The sequence below is a fragment of the Antennarius striatus genome, chromosome 3 (assembly GCF_040054535.1).
Source record: "Antennarius striatus isolate MH-2024 chromosome 3, ASM4005453v1, whole genome shotgun sequence".
Taxonomy (NCBI): domain Eukaryota; kingdom Metazoa; phylum Chordata; class Actinopteri; order Lophiiformes; family Antennariidae; genus Antennarius; species Antennarius striatus.
In genome coordinates this window covers 25,635,771-25,656,710 of record NC_090778.1, presented here as the reverse complement: position 1 = coordinate 25,656,710, position 20,940 = coordinate 25,635,771, and the positions used below count along the sequence as shown (strand labels likewise).

General features: G+C 40.5%; 2 protein-coding genes across 2 annotated transcripts; both read left to right on the top strand.

Moving 5' to 3' along the window:
* The first annotated feature begins 11,009 nt into the window (after positions 1-11,009).
* nkx2.7 (NK2 transcription factor related 7) lies at positions 11,010-12,389 on the top strand. The gene is made up of 2 exons (XM_068310830.1): positions 11,010-11,266; positions 11,855-12,389. The coding sequence occupies exons 1-2, from the start codon at positions 11,010-11,012 to the stop codon at positions 12,387-12,389; spliced, it is 792 nt and encodes a 263-aa protein (XP_068166931.1).
* A 3,842-nt stretch (positions 12,390-16,231) lies between these two features.
* On the top strand, positions 16,232-17,224 carry nkx3-1 (NK3 homeobox 1). Its single transcript, XM_068311661.1, has 2 exons — positions 16,232-16,463; positions 16,696-17,224. The coding sequence occupies exons 1-2, from the start codon at positions 16,277-16,279 to the stop codon at positions 17,094-17,096; spliced, it is 588 nt and encodes a 195-aa protein (XP_068167762.1). The 5' UTR covers positions 16,232-16,276; the 3' UTR covers positions 17,097-17,224.
* The last annotated feature ends 3,716 nt before the right edge of the window (positions 17,225-20,940 follow it).

Sequence of the window (20,940 nt, the reverse complement as noted above, 5' to 3'; positions counted from 1 at the left end):
ATCTTTTCCTTTGGATGACAGATGTAGCCATGGTAACACGTTTTCAGATTATCATCCTGCACGCCAGGATAGTCCAGGTCATGACAAAGTCTTATTATCCTGAAAAAGTCCTTGCATCCAGGCGCTTTGTACTGCATATGACTGTTGAGCTGTGCAGTTTGTGTTTGCGGACTCTGGATCCCTGTTGTCAGGCGGGCGTGAGGCGGTTGTGTATGCACAGTCAGCGAGTTCGCCATTGAGACCGGGGGGGCGGCCATCGTCTCTGACCGATGACGTCATTCTCGGAGGCGAACACCGTGACATACACGCTGGCTTCCAGTGTCGAGATAGAGAATTACTATTTAAAAAAAAAAAAGAAAAAAAAAAAGCCTTGTCGGAATGATATTTATTTTCCTACTATATTATTTAATGTTCTGTTTTTATTTTAAATACATTATTGTAGTTTTCATACGTTTACAGATTTTACATGCAGTTCAGTCGCGGCTCCATGAGCTCTATGCCAAATAAAAGAAGAAGAAGAAGGAAATAAAAATGGTGAGCTGACAGTCTGGTGACTGAATGGGACCCATGTCATGACTCTGTGCTGGCCATAGGGGAACGCGGTTGGTCATTCAAGTCAGGTGATCTACTTTATGGGTGTTCCATTGGACCACAACTAACAATAGCTTTATTTTGACACGCATTCTGGTTGGAAAGGAGGTTGTCGTTACGGCTGCTAGATTAGCTTGTTCAGTGCAGGGGTGAGGTGGAGGGGGGGTATTATTGAACACTGATCAAGAGTAATCACAGTAAAACAAACACCAGCATCAAGAACCCACATAGAGAAAAGTCTTGGGGGGTTATGGTGACGCTTCTCTTCATATGGGCTGAGTTTAGCTCTACAAGTTGTAATTTTAGTAAATATTTATAATATATTCATCACTTCTACTTCTTTTCTCCCTTTATTTATTTACGTTTTATCTTATATATGATGTGAAGTGATGACAATGATGCAGTATCAGTTTTTGTGGCTGCTTTGGTCTTGGTCATAACATTTTGGTTTAAATCTTCCTGTAAAACTAAAAATTATTTTAGCATCAAATAATAAAATCTAAAAAGGCACTTAAAGTTAACATTTTGTTAGACGCCCCTACAAATGCATTTGTTTGTTCACATCTCAATAACACTGACCAGAGTGTCATGAGATTGACGTGTGTGATGATGTCACCTTTCTCCACCGATCTCAAACTTTCTTTATTTTTTTATTTTTTTTCTAACCTCACTTTTTCTATCAAGTGAGGTTAGAAATCTATATCAATGCATTGGAGAAGATATTTTGCAGATCAGATTTAAAGTTTCTAGCCTCTGGAGCCCGAGACAATCATTCACTATCAGTAGATTCCTGCAGAGCTACGTCATGGAGAGGTGTCTTCATGCAGGTGTTTGTTTTATCCAACCGTGGGAAATAGATGCTGGTTTGTTGCCATGAAGTTTGATGACATCATTGGCGGTTTGAGTTTATATTTTGGGAGTAGAGTGCAAAATGTTTCTGCACATGCAAAGCAATATAATGATTAACTTTGAACCAGGGCTGGGTTCAGTTCAACGTCCAGCAGTTTTAATCAATAGATGAACTTTCTTAAGGTATCCAACCTAGAAAAATTTGTCACATTAAGACGTTTATTTTGATTTGAAATTCTTCTGCTTCCCTGAGTTTATTTGATCCACTACGTCATAGAGAATTGAACCCGGTCCTGTTCGATTATAAGATGAGTTTATATATTGTCCTGTAAAACAATGAGTGAACCACAGCCCAGAAAAAAAAAAAAAAAACAGATGTCAGTGTCAATTTAACAGCTATGTTAAGAATTCAAAACTATGCAATAATCTCACATGCAGAGGATTCACAGCAACACAGATATTGACCTTTATTTCATTCAGTGCCAGCCGATGCTGCATGAATAAAGCAGCAGCTCGTACGCATCGTCCTGCTCTCACGGTGTGAAGGCATCGCTCCTCCTTTTGCTTTGTCTTTCTGTGTTTTATTTTAATGTTATGTTTTTTGTTTGTTTGGTTTTTTTTGCTCTGTGAAGATTTCTTTTTGTTTCATTTGGTTGCAAAAGGACGGCAGTTTTTGAAGGAATCACTTGGGAAGTTAAGAGCTATAGTCACACTGTAAAATATCCTTTTAGTTACTATTTTATGTTACATATGCACTTTGCATCTTAACCACTATAAAGGGCATTGAAACATTCAGCACATGTGCAACTGAGACATGTTTTATTTACCCGGTGAATGGAAATCTGTCTGAATATTCTGCATCCTGAAGGGTCGGGGCTTCTTCATGTACTACCGATACATATGTCTGTATCTTTGTCGTCCATGGGTGAATCCAAAACCCAACAGCTGCTGCTAAACTGTTACATCCCTGTCTGATGCTGTCCGGATGCCCCATCCCCACCCCCCCTACTCCTCCTGAGGCCGCTGTGATCCGTCAACTCACAGCGAGCTCAGCATCAGTCCAACAGTCGCATTTAAGCATTTTAAATGTCTTTATCCGTGTCTTCATATTTATTTTCTACAAGCGTTCCTTGTGCCAAACATATTTGGCAAGGGCAAATTGACTGTTTCCTCATGGAGTCAAATGTATAACGGGAATCTCTGAGAATGTACCTGTATATTGAATGTCTGTTTCAACGAGGACATGCCCACGTTAGGTGACCCCAGAAAAGGCTGTGGGGAAAGTGAGGAAGGTTTGCTTTCTTTTTGTTTCTGATTCAGGCGTAGGGCACTAAAGGTGGTACTGGAGCGTTGTTGAATTGACCCACGGTGAGTTCTGTGAAACTGTTTCTCCTGTCAACACCAGAGACTTAAGACTCCCTCACTTCTGGCACTTCATGGTACTTTTTTCCTCTCAAGACTTGAACTAGATGATAAATGTTGTGCTTAAACAAAATCAAAAAGCTTCAGTGACTAGTAAAGTTTATTTTGTATTCATATATATATATATATATATATATATATATATATATATATATATATATATATATATATATATAGTGAGTTATTTTACTATCAGATGCTAAAAGTTATCAAGAATTTAAAGAGATTATTGAAGTTTCTGATGCTATGTAACGCATGATTGACCCTTGTAAATCACTTGCACTTTAAAATACACCCATATACATATATACCCATAATGTGTATATGTTTGGGTTTTTCCTCTGTACTGAAAAGTCATGAAAGATACAAATGCATCAATTGTGTGTCTTTTGCTGATCAGAAATAAATATTTATCAAGATATGGTATGAAATATGTTGCTCTGCTCTTGTTTCCCTGATTCTGATCCATCATTGATCGCAGATCTGCATTGATATCTACTGATTTAAAAGGATTTTTTTACAATCTCCTGCCAAAAAGAAGACCTTTTTGACATGTTTAACTTTTTTCAGGACAAAGATTTCTTAACCAACACCAATTAGACCACAGAATAAAGGCTATATGAATTTATAGATTTCTTATTATAGGCAGTGTTTCATTATAGAACAAGAACACATGACAAAACATATATTCTGTCGCCCCCAGAAACCCCCTCAAGGACCCTCTAGGGGTCCCCCGGCCACACTTTGACTACAAACCGCTGCTTTAATGTGTGTAAGATGATGAAAACTGAATTTTCCATCCCACTATACTGGTTACATGAGCTCAGAGGAACACTTAAGCTCTGATTGCCGAGGCAGAACAATTCCAACCCCGTCTGAAAGATGTCTGGGAGCACATTTATAGGTCTCATCAAAAACCCTGAAAAATATCAAGTTAAAAGTGGATAAATGTTCTGACCTCTTGAATATTTGTGGAAGTGTCAAATGTTGTGGGAACAAAAACTGGAATATGTTTTCTAAAACAGGCTTGTCAGATTTTTTTTTGGATCGCTGCTTCCTTTCATCCTCGGCCCTTCCATCATGCAGACCACAAAGTCTACAATAAATGTGTCACCATGACACCATGACAATATCCACAGCTATTTGCATTTCTAATTTCCTCAGCAACATGATAAATGGAAACAGGCTCAGTCCTCGGGTTGCCATCATCCCAAGCACTTGCCACCAGCTTTTAAGGAGCTCTAAGAGCTTCCCATTCGGCTTTGACTCTCAAACCTGCTCACGTAACATCACCTTTTCTCCCATATTGCTTCTATTATCTGGATTTTGAACCCAGAACCTTCTTCGTAAAACACCGTGCCATCCCGGACTCCACCAATTACTTGAGAAAAATATTCTGCTCTTTTAGTTAAATGTTCCACCAGCCGCACGCCAACTTTACCCATCAAGACATTTGGTGCTGGCTTGGTGAGGTGTAGTGGGATTTTAAGGTGAGCCAAAACAGTAAAGTTTGAAGCCAGAAAAAGAAAAGAACTGGCTGGAAGATGGAAGGACATGCAGAGTTGGTGACAAATCTCCGTGGATTCATAATCACGAACAAGCTCTTTCAAGCATGACTCTTGCTCTGCTCCCATATGGTCCATATATCCTACAGTCACAGAATATACTGTGCAGTATAGGAGCCTCCTTTGTTCTGAGGGTTTATGATTTTCCACTCTGGTGACATTGGATTGTTTTTTTTGTGTCCTGCCTCAAACCATGACTTTCCTTTAGTGTGGCGGAGCCTGTGATCCACAAGTCCCCAAACATCCTTAAGTATGTTCCAATATACATTCAAGCTGGCAGAGAGAACGTTCTGTACAATTTATGCATCCTGAAACTGAGTGTAAATCAATTCCTCATGGTGTATCATGAAGAAGCTGTGTATATATATATATATATATATATATATATATATATATATATATATATATATATATATATATATATATATATATATATATATATATATATATATATATATATATATATATATATATATATATGGGACATATCCTACAGGAGGAGGAAGATGGTGATGATGATGATGATGATGATGATGATGATGATGATGATGATGATGATGATGATGATGATGATGATGATGATGATGATGGTGATGGTAATGGTGATGGTGATGGTGATGATGATGTAGAGCAACCTCCAGAGAAGAAAATGAACTTTCTTAAACTTGAGCACAAATGAGCTGAAACTGCAAAGTGCATGTTTGGTTGGAGAGCCCGAGGAAAAGAGAGGGCAGAACGCAGGACGCTAATCTCAGACAGAGGGAGATATAATTTCATGCCTATTTAGAGAAGAGTCCTGAAGGGCTTTTCTCATCAGCCGCTTCCAGTCTCATGGATAGGTGATGCAGCAGCTTCGCGCACAGATCCTATCATCTTTAAAGAGACATCCACTCTCTGCGCATTCATGGACAGAGCTGAGCGTTTTTTATTCTTTTTTTTTTTTTTCCCGCCCCACCGCCATGAATCTGAAACTCTGGAGGCTTTTTTTGACATCAGCAGTTATAAAGTAGGCAACTTTTAAAAGCAATCGGGATGCAATTACCGCTCTCGACGCGGAGAAACATCTCGTTGCCAGGAAACATTTGAACAGATTTTTTGACCCCTGTCTATTCACCTAGTTGCCTGTTGCTTGGGCTGCTGCCAACTGCATCACCGCTCTGACAAACGCAACCAGAGTAATAATGAATAATGGGGAAATTAGAATATAATTATGCAGATGCGATTCCTACCATCTGCTTGTCTGTTTAATATGTCGTTTTAAAGCTGGCAATGAAATCGTGCAACATTTGAGTCGTCCGGGTGATGCTCCGCACAAAACCTCTGCACATGCATCGTGTGAAATTCCTTTATCACGCAATAAACGCATGCATTTCTGATTAGCGCACTGCGGGATGCGCACTGGCACCACTGTTTGCAGTCGTTTTTGTGTGTGTGTGTGTGTGGGGAGGGTTCTTTTTGACCTCTTGAGCAATTTTGAAAGAGGATGCCAGTGTATCCATAGCACATCCACGGCGTCACAAACGAACAATGCGCTGTGGTTAGCGCCTCTCCCCTCTCCAAGTGTTATTTATATTCATTATGTCCTCCTCTTTCCCACGAAACTTGTGGCATATTCATCAGCAGTGTGACAAATTAGATGTGCAGTGAAATGGAGTATGACTGAGAGCAGAGGAAGATTAAATCCACTCCAATCGCTATCTCTTCATTTCTGTGGGGAAATACCCAAGGACTGGGGGGGGGGGGATTATATCAAATTTTTACTGAAGGAAGCGCTGAAGTGGAAGGGAAGAAGATATGAGAGAGCGTTTTCCAATTTCTGCCAAAGCATCTCTAGATATGTCCTGGAATCGTATGCAGTGCGGTTTTTGATTCTGGATCTGCTGAATATATTAAAGTAAACATTTTCTGTGCAGTAAATTGTATAAACTCACAATCCTGTTTGTTCTTTCTTATTTCCTGCAACAGCCAGACAAACGAGAAGAAACCCGCAGCAGAAATGACAAATCAGACAATTTAGAATTTAAATTTCAACAAAAAACACAACCCGAGATGAGGAAATGTTGGTAGCCAAAATGAATTTGAGACAGGTTTTTAAATGCGCTCTGCAGGACACTGGATGGCAGCAAATGTAGGACATAGTCACTTATTGATAACCACACGTGGATCCGCTCGTCCCTCCGCTAAGGCTGGTGGAATCAACGTGGTGAGACAGTGACATCTAGCGGCTGAATTCGGCCAGTGTCTTCAACCGCACAGCGCGAGGCTCCGTTCCATATGACGTCACAAAACTGACGTGTCTCTCCGTCATGTCAGATTTAAAGGATTATTTAAAATGTCTGAGGGTCACGGGGCCCCGCAATCTATTTAACCAGTATAGGCTGTAAATTCTAAATTGTATATTTCTAATGATGTATGTCTACTGTACAGTATGTGTATTTGAATTTCTCTTCACTTCTGCTATTTAAATAAAAATACTCTTTTTATTTATAATATTTGCTGTCTATCCTCCTATTCGCTGTGATGATTGCTGCTGTAATTGTAGAAAGACGTATCTTATCTTATCTTATCTTATCTTATCTTATCTTATCTTATCTCATCTCATCTCATCTCATCTCATCTCATCTCATCTTATCTAAAACAGTGGAAGTCCAGCAGGAATGTCCCTTCTTTTCCTTGTCCTTGTTATCTTTAAATTAAAACCACATCGGCTGCAGATGTCGCTTCTACATTTTAAAGGGAAGGTGTTGGGTGTTCTGTATTTATTTATGTTGCTCATTGCTGCAACAATTGCGGCACTAATTTGTCCGCAACTTGGCAACAAAGGTGTGCATGCTCCAGAGTAAATAGAGTTAAACCATCATTCAGGTCTGTGTGTGAATGAGTGTTTCAAATGTAAACAACTGTCTGACTATTTACGTCAGTGCTCACTGGCAAGCTTTCAACAAGCAGCAGTGCAAATATTGAATTTTATGTGGGCAAAATGTTTGCATATGCTGTCTGATAAGGTGGAAAGAGTTTGAAATATGACGTGTGGAACTTCAACACATTATGTCCAAGTGTATGGAAATGTTCTGTTCCCATATGATGTGGAACATGTGACACGAGAACTGCCACTTGGTAGAAAACGCTGAGGGTAATCATTCAATCTGATCATTCTGCACGGGGCAAGTCAGGAGGTTCATCATCATTCATTCTATGAAAATCATTGGTTCTTCAGCAGGTCAAAGGTTAGCTACAAGCTCCTCCTCCTCCTCCAGCGTTGCTCCAGGAGGTAACCCCATGTAGTTACACTGCTGCACCCCTCATTATAGCTGTATTAGCTTTGTGTCAATGCAACCATTGCAAGTGAATGGAATGTGGTTTTGTGGCAGAATTTTTATTCTGATTTAGCTCATTGTTAATAAAACTTCTGTGACGTAGTGTAACATCAGAAGCCTGTGGGTGGTGTTAATGGACTCTACCTGTTCATCCTGTTTTACCACTCTGTGTTTATTTATCCATGGCGATTTTCACCCTCACAGTCTCGGTGTAATCCTCAGCGCTCGCTGTGAACGTCAGCAATAGTTGGGGGGCTGGGTTCAATTTCACACAGTACAAGACGACTCTGTCTCCTCTTTCAGCTGCCATCAGCCTCCTATTTTGCTGCATGATGAATTAGGGGTATTTTGTGGTTAATTGTACTTAGCTTGCTTCTTATGTTACAGCGGGGGAACAAATGGTGGCATCAATAGGAAAGGCTTTGATTTTTAAGAAACAGGAGTCGCAGAAACTCAAGGAGAGCGTCGCTTCCAGCCCTCAGAGGATGCAGCTGAAGTGATTAAGTCATTTACCCATCAAAGGAGACAAGCTGAAATCCCCAAGGTGTCAAACAAACGTCAACGTCTGAGTTTCTGAGTTGTTGTTTTTTTTTTACTTTTGAGGTTCAAGTTTTGGATTTTATAAGTCATACTCATTTCAAGGAATATCATTGCTGAAAAGTATTTCAGTGGGTTTGAGATGTTTGTTCTAGAGACAAAGTTTGTCAAGCAATTCTTCAGATGTGATGCATCTACCTGAAGGGTTTTCCTGCTAAACCCTTCAGGGTTCAGGTCTTTTGCTTCTTTAAAGTAAATTTAGTCCTTTTCCGATTAAATCAAATTTATATGGTTTGTGTTTGCCTCGAGGTTCCCAGGGTTTACAAAAGCAACCTGTACACATGATTACGTCACAGGAAGTGTAAGCAAGAGGAAATGTGTGACAACAATGCACAAATTAGCAAAATGAGACTCTGGATCACTGAAGCTTAGAAAATGATTAAGTCGAGTAAATACAGATCATTTTATGCAAAACAAAAGGAGGAAAACAGAGAATGGTACGAAAAATGCCTCAAAACAATAAAGAAGTCTTTGCTTATAGAACCAATAATATGATTATACATAGAGCAAAGATTCTTCCTATGATCCACATTTTTACAGTTAACGTCATTACAGAAAATTGTGAATATTCCTTAAGGATTTATCCGTCCTGTACTCTAGGATGTTCTCCTTTATAAGGGCTGAGCAGTCCAGCTTTTCTGTTGCCTCTATTTGTCTCAGTAGACAGTACAAGTATAGTTTAAACATTTATTGTCATTGAAGACGGTAAATGACCAGCCGTTGCAGTCCCTTACAGAACGCTCATACATCCTAAGAAACATGTACTACTGCAGTGGTTCAGCCATGGTGTAAAACACCAGGCCTTACTGATTTAAGTGTCTGACCTACAACTAGCCCTAAATTGCTTTTGGAGTTCATCTGCAAGAAGATGGAGTCATTAAACTTGAGAAACAGTGACCTCTAGTGGCAAATAGAGAAGCTACCACAAGTCAAATGTTGGGTATATGTTACCAGCAGGTGGCGCTGTGGAGCACCAGCTCTTATTTGTTACACGTTTGATTTCTGTCAGGAGTCCACTACTCATGGAATGAGCCATGAGCATTCATTTACACAGTAACATAACATAACGTAACATAACATAACATAACATAACATAACGTAACATAACATAACATAACATAACATAACATAACATAACATAACATAACATAACATAAACTTTATCGAGTTTCTTTAATGTCAAAGCAAATGTTTGCATTCCGAAAGTGAACCAATTAATTGTTAACTGAACATAACCACGTATTTTTGTTGTGTATCTTTTACAGATTCATGCATGACTTTCTCAGTATTACGTATGAAAAGAGACGACAGCAGATCGACTGCGATCTGATTTCCCTCTTCAGTCCCTGTACAGGTGAGAGAAACCCAAACAGCCAAAAAACAAACAAAAACTAGATGGACACACAAGCTGTCGATTCCGATTCAACACATGCATACACTGTGTAACATTAATAAACAGACGACAGCAGTCAACATCATGCAAATTTTCAAATATTTCATCAATAATATTATTAAAACCAATATAATAAAAACATTGCCAGGACTGTTTAACGAATTTTTTAACCTCATAAAAGGAAAATATTGAAATCTGAGCCGGTTTTTAGATGTTAAGTGACTATATTCTATATAAGAGAAAGCAGATCACTGTGAGTTAATGTGAATTAATTTAAAACCTGAATAAGTCAACTAAACTCTGTTAATTCCTCTATAATCCTTGCGTGATCCATTCTGCGGTCCGTGCGTTAAACATTGGTGAGTTCTTATTTTGTTTCTGTAACCTCGTTGGAAACATTTGGCATGCTGCCACAAATCAAGGCACCGATCAACGATTCCACTCACAGCACTGGAAGTGGCCTCCATATATCTCCCCGCGTCCTGCAGCGGGACATTCCGTGTCTGTCCTTGTTCCTGGACGCGCGTCTCAGCCTCAGTCAAGCATCCCCGGCTGGCGCCGCCGCCCCTCCACTTCCACAACATCGGGTATAAAGTTACTGTTTGTTGTGGCCAGAGAACACTAATAACGCTGCAGGAAAACAATGTTGATGGCAAAGCTGTTCAACATCACCTAAGATCACTCAACCCCTGAGGACCTGCGCGCTGATTAAGTGGCTTTACCAGGTTGACCAGAAGCGTGGTTTGGGGTATACACTGAATTAATAAGCAGCTTTGAGAACAAGTTAATTCATCTGGAGTTGTTTCTGAAAACGCCATAAAAAAATTCATAATGTCAGCTTGTTTAGAAATTCAGGAAAAAAAGATTAAATCCACATGAATTGTTAAAGAAACTTTTTGGTATGCAATTATTTAGGGGGAAAAAAACTATTTCAATGTCTCGTAAGTTGATGACTTCATCGGTTTTGCAGGAAGACGTTCTGCACTTCATCCTCAGATCATCCACTTCTTTTTCTTAATTGCTTCTTAATGATCCAGAGAGGGTGGATGTGGATGTGGGGGTGGGGGTGAGGTGTTCCTGCACGTGTAAGGTGAGAAGGGAAAGGTGGGAGTTGGCCAGAGTTGTGGAGAGGGGCTCCAGATCTACCTTGCTCTTTAGCCGGACCCTTGAATGATATAAATCAGGCCCTCAGTCATCAGCCCGCTGAGAGCAGCGTCCGGCGGCAGCTCCAGCTCAGTGCGTAAAAAGGATCCGGCCGACTGCAAAAGATTTGGGATGCATCCCAGTTCGAGCACGACGCCCTTTTCTGTGAAGGATATCTTGAAGCTGGAGCATCAGCACGTCTTTGGAAATGAATTGATGATTGCCGAGCAGGACGCTCCAACGCATTACCGGCTGACGCACGGTTCGTCCCGGAGAACCGGACACCTGTTTGGCGGACAGCCGGAGCCGTGCGCCTCTGGGAGGCAGGAGAAACTGTTGGAGACTCACAGCTCAGCAACAGAAGAGGAGATAAATGAGGGTGAGATGAAGCTTGGTGAAGATGAAGATGATTTTAGGCCTACCGGTGGATTTGGGCCGTGGCCCGCGTGGCCCAGAATGACCCGACGTTTTTCCTTAACTCTTAATTTGATTTTTTTTTAAAAATGCTTCTTCAATAAATAAATAAATGGAGAAGTTGATCATTTTGCAACTTTTTTCCACCAATTATTCAAAAGCAATCAGCTTAAAGAATTTAAATATGTGTCACAATTCGATTTGCGGCCACGCGTTAAATTCTAAAAATAGGTACAAATTCTATAATTTGCCGTATTTAAATTTTAACAGTAGTTCTAAATCGAAAAACAACCAAATGAACGTCTTATATTTTATTATGACAAGTAAACGCAGGAGAATATCATAAATTTTCTTTGCGATGTAATTTTATTATCATATTAATATAGAATTTCTGCAGATATGACGAAAACTCGAAGCAATATATGAACTCTTATTAAAAAAATATTTATTTTAAGAGTAATTAATTTAAAATGTACTTGAAAGACGAATCGTGTGGATCCAAACCAAAGCTGACATTTATTTGACTGTTTTTGGGTTTTTTCCCCTGACCCCCCAGAGATGAGCGGTCTCGACAGCTCGCCTGACTGTGACACCGGCTCCAAACACCGACCCCGGCTGCGCAGGAAGCCCCGGGTCCTCTTCTCCCAGTCCCAGGTGTCGGAGCTGGAGAGGCGCTTCCGGCAGCAGCGCTACCTGTCCGCCCCGGAGAGAGAACACCTGGCCCACCTGCTCAAGCTCACCTCCACGCAGGTGAAAATATGGTTTCAGAACAGGAGGTACAAATGCAAGCGCCAGAGTCAGGACAAGTCCCTGGAGCTGGCGGGGTATCCACCCGCACCGAAGAGGGTGGCGGTGCCGGTGCTGGTGCGGGACGGGAGGCTGTGCGGGGCAGGTTCACATTCTGCACCTTATAACGTGACTCTTGGACATTATAACCCCGTTTTTGGATTTGGGAACGGGGGTGTTTATAACTGCAATTACCGGAGCGCGTCTCCCCCAACCGGGAACAACCAGCTGGTGGATTTAAGGGCCGGCAGCGAGGGGCCCTTCAGCCACGGACACCTCCCGGCCTCCTTACAGGGCGTTAGAGGCTGGTGATATTAGAACCATGTTTATTCAATGTCCATTATTGTCTTATTGTTTATTCTGTATTGATTTATAACTGTTTTTTTTCCTCACTTGAAATAAAGTCGAATTAAAAATGCTCTGAACGGAAAACAATAATTATTTTTTTTCCAGAGCGTTTCATGAATTAATTTAAACTTTTTTTTTTTTTTACAATCAGAATTTCAAATATGTACAGATAAAAATACTTTTTTGTCAGGAAATTTTAAAAATGCATTCATAAGATTCTAATCTCTAGTAATTCCTTTTATATAGTGTTACTTTTTAAAGACTATTAATCCGCCCATTACTCCCCGTTTAAATGACGCTCCTCGTGGGATTCCATTAAAGCCATTATACCTGATTAGAATCCTTTTGATAATTACTTCTAGAGATGTCGCCTGCGTTCTTTATCCCAGCCAGCCATCAGAGAGCTAATGGATGAAGTGACATCTGACCTGTCAGGGCTACTCTATCAAACTGGACTCATTATTGTCCCATTCACAAATCCGCTGATAAGGCCGGAGAGCTTGTCCTGTCCCGGAGCTCTGCTTGGTAAACAAACCCGCAGACAGAGTGGCTCTTTAACTTCTTCAAACCTTCAATCAAAACGGGAAACAATTCCAGTCCGACCTGTCACACACTTCACACTCAAGTCACTTGCGCTGCAGAGCAAATATTTCATTTCACAGTGTGAAAGTCGTGTTTAATCCCCAATCACCAACCGGTCAATTTAAATTGATTAAATCGATCATTAAATGGGTCTTGATTGAAATCGATAAAAGGAAACCTGAGTGTGTGTCAGTCTGAGACACACACACACACGCACACACACACGCACACACACACGCACGCACACACACGCACACACACACACACACACACACACACACACACAGCCCCAGGAGGAGAAACACCTCCAGGAGGAGCAGAGAGCGGCTGAAGGAGCATCTCCTCCACAGATAAGAGCCGAGCTGCAGACAGAGAGGAGACGAGAGACACTTGAACGAATCAGATAATAGCGAGAGAGAGAGAGAGAGAGAGAGAGAGAGAGAGAGAGAGAGAGAGAGAGAGAGAGAGCGAGAGAGAGAGAGAGACTTTGCTGAAGTTAAATGTTGGTGAGCTCAGCAAGGTCAATGGTTTTAATGTTACAAACTCAAATCTAATGGATCGATTGGTTGATTGATTGATGGATTTAAAAGCAGCAGAAAATGGAAGGGGTCAATCAAATACTTCTGCTCTCAAGAATGAATGTGAGTTGCACCTTTGCCAAGGCCCATACAGGATTTGTCAAATCTGATGGATCCTAACACTGATTTGGATCTGCTCCAAAATCATCTCTCTTGTACGATTTTCCCATCAAGTTCCATGTTTTATTTACTGAGAAAAAAAGTGGGGAAAAAAATTACATTACAAACCATGAAAATATGTGAGTGCAATGAAGCAGAATACCTGAATACAGATGCATGAGTTCACTGTTGTGATGAGGCTGATCATTATGGTTCAGTCAAAAAGGTCTGAACTCAGTCGTTACGTCAGCTTTGCAGAGGCTTCGTCTTCAGTCTGATAATTTGTTGTTTGTGATTGGCGCTGAGATAATTCGGAAATTCGGCATCTGTCTAAAAGCAGCAGAATAGTGTAGATAACTGCTGATGCTGCGTAATCAGACTCCTTTCATAGTAACCCTAACAGTGAGGGTGTTTCTGTAGCTGCTGGATTGGGTCCAGATGACAGTGATAGAGCCCGAAAAAGAAGTTTGGTCAAATGTTCATCATGAAATAACTTTCAAACTTTTTAAATACAACACAATTCAAACAAGAGAAAGCCAGGTCAAATGGATTTAGAGAAGAATACAGATCGTGTAAGAAGAAGAAGAAGTAAAATTAAAAGGTTTTTCTCTTTGGCAACTATAAAATTAAAAATGATTTCTGCTCAAATTCAAGAAAGAAAAAAGTACACGATTAGAAAGGCGGCAGATTAATTGCATTCTAATTATGGTCTAACTGGAAGCATCAAAGTGACCTGCTCCAATGACACATCTCTGATGTCATTGAATAGAGCAGGAACTTGTGCAATTACACAGGTGCAGGTTCTGCATTACAACACTGATGATACACATCTATACTCCTGCTTCAGACAAAGAAACGGCAGAGGAGCAGCAGACGCTCCATGGCACAACAACTTTCGGCGGCTCAAAGAAAACATCGTCAACACACACAGTGTGTACTGCAGGAAGACAAATGCCTTCCTAGGCTAAAAGGTCAGGGGTTGTCCTGTGTCACATCTGATGGAGAAGTATGCAGTTGAATATCTGCAGAGAGAAAGCTCCGGAAACAATAGATTGAACAGTCACGGTGTTGCCCGTGCTCTTTCATTGAACTGAATGCATGTGTTTCCCTTCCTGGATATGTTTTGACAAGTAACCATGTGGGTTTTGTATTTCGATGCATCTTTTTTCACTTTAGTTCATATCCCAGAATACGACATACAAAAAAAACTGAATTCTGTCTAAACAGAGGCATCAGGATTTTCTCTGCTTACAGTTCAACATCCTTTTGTGGGCAGATGGTTGCAGACAAAAAGCTCAAGGTGAAACGTATCACGGCGAAGATCTTAACACTCTGTTGACAGGACAGTAGCTAATGCTTAAAAAGAGCCTCAGAAGATCCAAAGCAGATGTTTTTATATCAATAATGATCCAAATCCAGGAGAAGATCTAAACAATATTATGTGCAGATTATTTTAGAAGTAAAACTTCATTCTTATTCTAGAATTAAAACATTACTCTCAATGTGATGTTGTGGTGTTGTTGATTTGTCTGTGTGTGGCTGGTGCCTGGGTTCCCTAGTGGAGTGTGTGTGTGTGTGTGTGTGTGTGGGAAGCAGGGGCCACAGAGAGGATCATGTTTATCATACCGGCGTTCGTGCATTTCCAAATGAAGCACCGACTCCCAGAGGAGCGCAGACGCCGCTTGTAAACATCTCCTCCTCTGGAGAAAGTCGGGCCGAGCCGCGGAGAACAACAAATAAACAGCCGCCGAGCAGCGACCGTGTCCGTCCAGGAGCCGGCCTCAATGTGTCAAAGTCATTAGTGCTCTGGTAGGTGGGACCACCCACCCTGACCCCCCTTTTGTTGTCCCCTGGTGGGATGCATCAGCATGAGGCGAGACATAAATCCATTTAATCATCTGCCAAATAGTTATAGTTCCTCTTTATGAACATCTATTGTTCGTCTGACTTGTGGCTCATTGTTAAATTTCATTCATGTTCTTGAATGAGCAAATCAGGCAGTGTGTCAAGCAATATTTATCGTATGTCAAGTTTCAAATGAAGCTATTTTTATGTCATGTTTCTATTATGGGAATATAATCTAACAGATAGATGTACTTTAATGTTTTGTCGTGTGTTTAGCCTCTGCACAAACTACATGAGCTTCAACTTCAAGATTTCTCAGAATAGCTTGAACAAAAACTGAATATGTAAACTTTCTAAGGGAAGGTTTTATTGTTCAGATGTGATGTGACTGTTTTGGATTGGACACATGAGAGTTTATTATGCATAGGCCTACAAAGACAAGTAAAGTTAAGAGTATATAAAGTGTGCATTTACTCAAAAGAACTGATTTTATGTGCATGATTATTCATTAAAACTGACTAAAAACGCATGAGGAGGAGTCACTAGACAGATGATCTGAAGATGCAGATAAATGAAAGCCATGGAAAGAAGTCACACATTTGGGCCCGCCCCTTCCACTTGTAAACCCCGCCCCTGCTCCTGTATAAATTCACACATTGTGAGTGTGTGAGGAAACACACTGCTCCAACCGCGCCCCGCGCTGCAGCCCTCCGGCACTGAGAGGCCCTCTGATCTGTGGATTGCTGGATGGAAATGTCCGAGTCAGTCAAACCTCTGACCTCCTTCCTCATCGAGGACATCCTCTCCGTCAAGGACAGCGTGAGATTTAACAATAAATGCTGTTCACAGAAGACAGAAAGATGCTCACAGTGGAAAGAAGAGGCTGAGAGGTCAGAGCAGCTTTGCCCTGAGGAGACGTTTGAAGTGGAGACAGGTGAGCTCCTGCGTGGATGAGAAGCATTAACAAATTATTAAATTCTCTGTATTCTGCTTTGATTAGGAGAATAATAATGGAGTAAATGTTAATAAGATCAATTGTGTATCATAAGAAGTTCATCCAGTTATATAATTTTAAGGGGTAAAAGTCTTTTTGGGAGTATTTTTTTATTTGTAGAGGTGATTTTTATTTTGCAGTAGAGATCCAATCACATCTTTGTTCTCCACAGGGTCTCTGGACACATCCTGTCCCGGACCATCAGAGTCCAGCAGTTTTTCCTCTAAAGGCAAACAGAAGCGCTCCAGGGCTGCTTTTACGCACCTTCAGGTGCTCGAACTGGAGAAGAAATTCAACCATCAGAAATACCTGTCCGCCCCAGAAAGGGCCCACCTGGCCGGCACCTTAAGACTGACCGAGACCCAAGTGAAAATCTGGTTCCAGAACCGAAGGTACAAGACAAAACGAAAGCAGCAGACATTAGAGTTCTGCAAGGACATGTACAAACAGGACAGACTGCGCCTGAGAGACGATTTAGTCCAGTCGTCGCTCATAGCCTCCTTCTACAAAGCCTACCAGTACAGGCCCTACCTGTGGGACTACGTCGGCACCTGGGGGCCAACATTGTGGTGAAATTGAAGTTATGTATGAATCTGTAATGCATAATCACAACCTTATGTTTGATATCTTTGATATTCAGGCTGTGTGTTCACAGTCAAAGTGGATACTTTCTATTCAGACTTGACTTTTTTTCCTAAACTAACTTTGTACATGAATGCATCCTGTAGTTTTTGTCATGTTTTCAGAGACAAATGCACAAAAATCACAAAACCTTTCTTGATTATTGAGGTCAAACATTGATTGACAAATGATTAATTAACTATCAAATTAAATGAACTTTTCTTCAGAAAACATTAACTAAAGTTTCACACAGTCTTTTAGTGCATTTAATACAAGCTTTTTTTTTAAAATCACAAATGTTCAACAGTCCATGACAAAATAAAATTACATAGCAGAAAAAAAAACATACAAGAGAAAACCTCTCTTGTAAAATAACCATAGCTGTTATTTTATTGAGAATGAAATGTGAAGCAGGCAGATGTGAGCGTCACTAATACAGGTTTTTTTTCGCCTGGAGACATTTAAAGTATGGAGTTAAACTCTGATTATGTAAAAAAAAAAAAAAAAAGGATAAGATGAGGCAGAGATGAAGTTGATGTTGATCATGAGGGCCAAAGAATGAGATCTGATTCCTTTAAAGAGCTCTTGGCCCGATGAAAACAGAGAGATAAAGCTGCTCTTAAACTCTAAAGAGGTGACATCACGAGAAAAGCTTTTGGATCTTATCTGAGGCGTTTTAGAGGAAATATAGTTTAGAATGACTCAAGGATGACCAAAGCAGTAAAAAAGTAAGCAACAAAAGACACATATATGATTTTAAAAAAATTTACACAACTGGTTTATGTGTACAACAATGCCTCAAAAACAGGTTCATTCAAGTCAGTTTCACTTTAAAGCGCCAGATCACAACAAGTTATCTCAAGGTGCTTTCCAGATAGAGCCGGGAAAAACCTGCTGTTGTAAATCCTAACTATGAGCAGGAACAAATTCCTTTTAACAGGTAGAAATCTTGAGCAGATTGCAAGATTGAACCCAAATGGCCGGCCATTTGCCTCGGGAACCTGATTCCACAACTGGAATCAGCTTGATAACTGAAAGCTGTGTTTCCCAGAGAACTGTTTGGAACCACAAAGCAAGGGTGTGTGTTTGGAAAACAGAGTTCTGGTGGGGCAATCTGGCACAATGAACCCTCCAAGACATGGAGGGTGGCAATCTCTTAAATTAAAGGTAGGCTACTTTGTCTCAAGTCCGACCTGAACCTGGTTCAGGATTATAATAGGTTTTTAAAGTAAGTAAACTCGCTTGTTAACATAATTACCATAGAGAACTAGCTATACTGCACAGAGGTTAAGAACAGGTGACAATGACGAGAATCTGGAATTAAATAAGATCGCCGTGAAAAGTTCAGCGGCATTGGATCACGATGAGTTTTTAAATAATGCACATAAACTACAAATTTATTTTAGGTACTAGAAGTTTTTTGAAACACCTGTAGAGCTACATTTGGCTGATTATTATTACCATTTTTTCCTCTAGTACTATTAATCTTTTAATCACCTTTTAATCTATTAAGATGACATGAACAAATTGCAAATAATGTGAAATCACAAGTAATTCAAATAAACCGGAGGGATTTTTTATTTTTTTTTGCAGAAAATTCTGAGGGCAAGATAAAAGCAGCGCTCTATTTTCAGATAATATAATTTACATTCATAAAAATATGCAACAAAAAGTTCAAACAACCGAAAAGAATATTTATACTGTATACTACTTGCACAACTACGTTTTTAAAGTGTCACCAGTTTTTCTGCTCCCATATCATCTCTCCCATAACTATAGAGTTATATCTCTAATCTGGTGGCATGGCAGTTGCATTTAACCCCTAGCTAAAGGATGTCTAAAATCACCTGCAGGTGTGCGGCACACACACTGTGTCCGTCCAGCGAGTCACACACATAGATATGGAATGCGGTTTATTATCTTTCAGTCTAAAGATGTTCTTTACCTCCTGATGTGTGATAGTAAAGTCATTCCCTTTTGCACTCATTGGTATGTGAGGTCATCACAAGCTAAAGCCATAGGTTTATTATAATGCTGTGTCGTTATGCAGAACGTGTGCTTACAGATTACCACTGAAAATGCTTTAATCTTTAATAAAGGACTGTTGAAAGGTTTGCAGTTATGCATACTGTAAAATCCGTATCCTATAAATAAATAATATTTTTTTAAAACTGTCAAATTTATGGAACAAATTTAAAAGTTAAATTTTTAAATGTGCCTTCAGTGGGAACTCATTGTGAAAATCATGTTTGAACTGACAATCAGTGTGCACCACTGGACAATCAATAAAGGTGTGCATTGATTTTTATCATCTCTTAACATTAAAAAGCTATTCTCTTCTGCCATTTTCCAGTTGTGTGAAAAGATAATTTGAAGATTTAATGGAAGTGATCCAATCTTGTCTCCACAATCCCTTGTTGCTGTCATAGACTGTGTAAACGGAGTATAAAAACATGAAGTCAGGTTAAAGTTGACAAAACTGATGCTTTTGAAGATGACAGGGCGGCAGGATGGGAGGACGGCAGGAGGGACAGGAAGTTGGCAACAGAGAAGTAGGCCGGTGGAGCCAGGGAGGATTCAGGGTTGAGGTCCGGGCAGCAGCTCCAGGAGCGCTCCTGGTGCTCATTGGGTCCAGGAGGCAGCAGCAGCGTGGTCACCAAGAGAACACTGCAGCTGTACTGGTGGTGTGGTTCAAAAAAGGAAGTTGGGATTTATGGAATGATGATGTAGATGAAGGTCAAAAACCAGGTGAAACCAGGCAGAGAATTAATTCCAACAAGGAACAAGCAATTTAAAATAGGCTGAATCCAAGGAGACAAGGCAACAAATGCAAAAACAAAAGACGAAAACACCCAAGGAAAGGTGTGGACATCTGTCAGAAGACGTGTGCTACAGCAGGAGCTGGTCACAGCTGCAGGCTGCACGGTGCTGCTGCAGGTCGGCAGATTGTTACCAGGTGATACTGGAACACAAGCACACAAGCAAAACCCAACAAAGAAAATTGATGGACTCGATGGAAATGAAGCCGGTTGTGTATTTCAGGTCTGACGTGGGAGAGAAAAATGAGATGAGAGAGCTGGTGGAGAAGGCCTGACCACCACAGAGCAGATGAGGGAATTAGGAAGAGGCGTTTGGTTGGATGTGGGAGACAAAAATGAGCGTAAAAATCAAATGATGAATGTCAGGATGAAGGAATGTGACCTGCAAACAAAGTTGATGACATAAGGTAAAGACTCATAAGTAAAGACTCAATAGAAACAGGAAGGTAAATTAACCAGGTGTGACTAAAAAGAATGATCAGAAGGGGAGAAAAACAGACAAATAGAAAGATCACATGACCTTGAATATTAAATCCCAAACCTTGAATTTTTGTCAAACTGGCATGTTCAGAATCCAGAGAAATGTAATCAAACCTGAATCCTGAATCATAATAATTTCCTTAAATTGAAGTGACTTCTTATCCGCCATTCACTCTGGACCCTTGGAGTAAACAGGTAATTAGACATAAAGAGGGTCGATAGCATCTGTTTTGACGACGCGGAAAATCTGACAGTGTCTCTCAGCGTCTCTCAAGCCGTATAAGAACGCGCTCATCAGATAAAGGAGCTCGTTGACGGATGAAGCTGAAGGTTAGGAGGACTATTATTTTCTGCATTTGCCATTGTAATACCTGCACTTCCTCTGCCTCAAAGAGACACGGAACATTGATTCACAAACACAGACGGCTTAAAAACAACATCCTCCTGTGTGTTTTGTTCTCTGTCGCCCTTTGGGTTCGGGGATTGCCTCTAAATCT